This window comes from Bison bison, unplaced genomic scaffold (assembly GCF_000754665.1).
Source record: "Bison bison bison isolate TAMUID 2011002044 unplaced genomic scaffold, Bison_UMD1.0 scf7180017862967, whole genome shotgun sequence".
NCBI classification, from domain to species: Eukaryota; Metazoa; Chordata; class Mammalia; order Artiodactyla; family Bovidae; genus Bison; species Bison bison.
In genome coordinates, this window is record NW_011493539.1 from 4,482 (window position 1) to 5,371 (window position 890).

Here is an 890-nt window from a genome sequence, read left to right on the forward strand (position 1 = left end):
CACACAAGTTGTCAAAAGATACTCAAATGTCAGTTACTTACCATCATATGCAAGTCTCTGCAACATTCTGCTAGTCCAAAGCCATTCTCCTTACCACCCCAGCTCTTGGAAAAGGAAAAAAGACAGTATTAAAACAGTGGCTCAGAGGATAAAGCATCTGCTTGCAATGCAGGAGACCCGGGTTCGATCCCTGGGTTGGGAAGATCCCCTGGAGAAGGAAATGGCAACCCACTCCAGTATTCTTGCCTGGAGAATCCCATGGACAGAGGAGCCTCGTGGGCTACAGTCCACGGGGTCGCAAAGAGTCGGACATGACTGAGTGACTTCACTTTCACTTAAGGTAGCTTTGTGTATAAAGTATTTAAAGAGTATGTGGCTGCTTGGAACACAGCATTGAAAAGACATCCAACATTATAATCAAACAAAAAGAGGGAGCAAATAGAAGCAAGAACTTAAGTAAGACTCAAGGTAAGATGGTCTGCCTAAAGGTGATTTCTCCAAAGAGATCAATTTCATGGTTCTTTGAGGATGCAACTGGGAAAAATATAAGCAGCTCTTGCAAGTAAATGCATTTGATATGCCTGCAGTCATGCTTGCTGAAAGGTCAGTCTTGACCCATTGGATCTTAAGTACTGTACCATCCTTTCCATGCTCAGCCTGATCACCTCTCTCATAGGGTGAAACCACATGCTCTTCAGTTCCTGACTTTTTGACATGAGCCAAAGTGCAAAGTAGAAGATCCTCCATTCTTAATATTATTGTACTCTGCCATTACGTCTAAAAAGTTCATCAACAAGTACTAGCCCCTAAGTAATGGGGGAGAATGGCTCAACTGTACAATATTATTGAGTACCAAACAGAAAAAAGAAAACCCAGCCATACAATTTTGC

The 890-nt window shown here is 42.5% G+C and overlaps 1 protein-coding gene across 1 annotated transcript in view; it reads right to left on the reverse strand.

Moving 5' to 3' along the window:
- Positions 1-6: 6 nt before the first annotated feature.
- Positions 7-890, reverse strand: part of LOC104983521 (E3 ubiquitin-protein ligase HUWE1-like) — a gene marked incomplete at its 5' end in the record, with an annotated part of 23,422 nt that continues 22,538 nt past the window's right edge. Inside the window, one exon of the mRNA XM_010832946.1 lies at positions 7-104. Coding sequence (XP_010831248.1) covers positions 30-104 — 75 coding nt within the window. The remainder of the gene's footprint in view (positions 105-890) is intronic.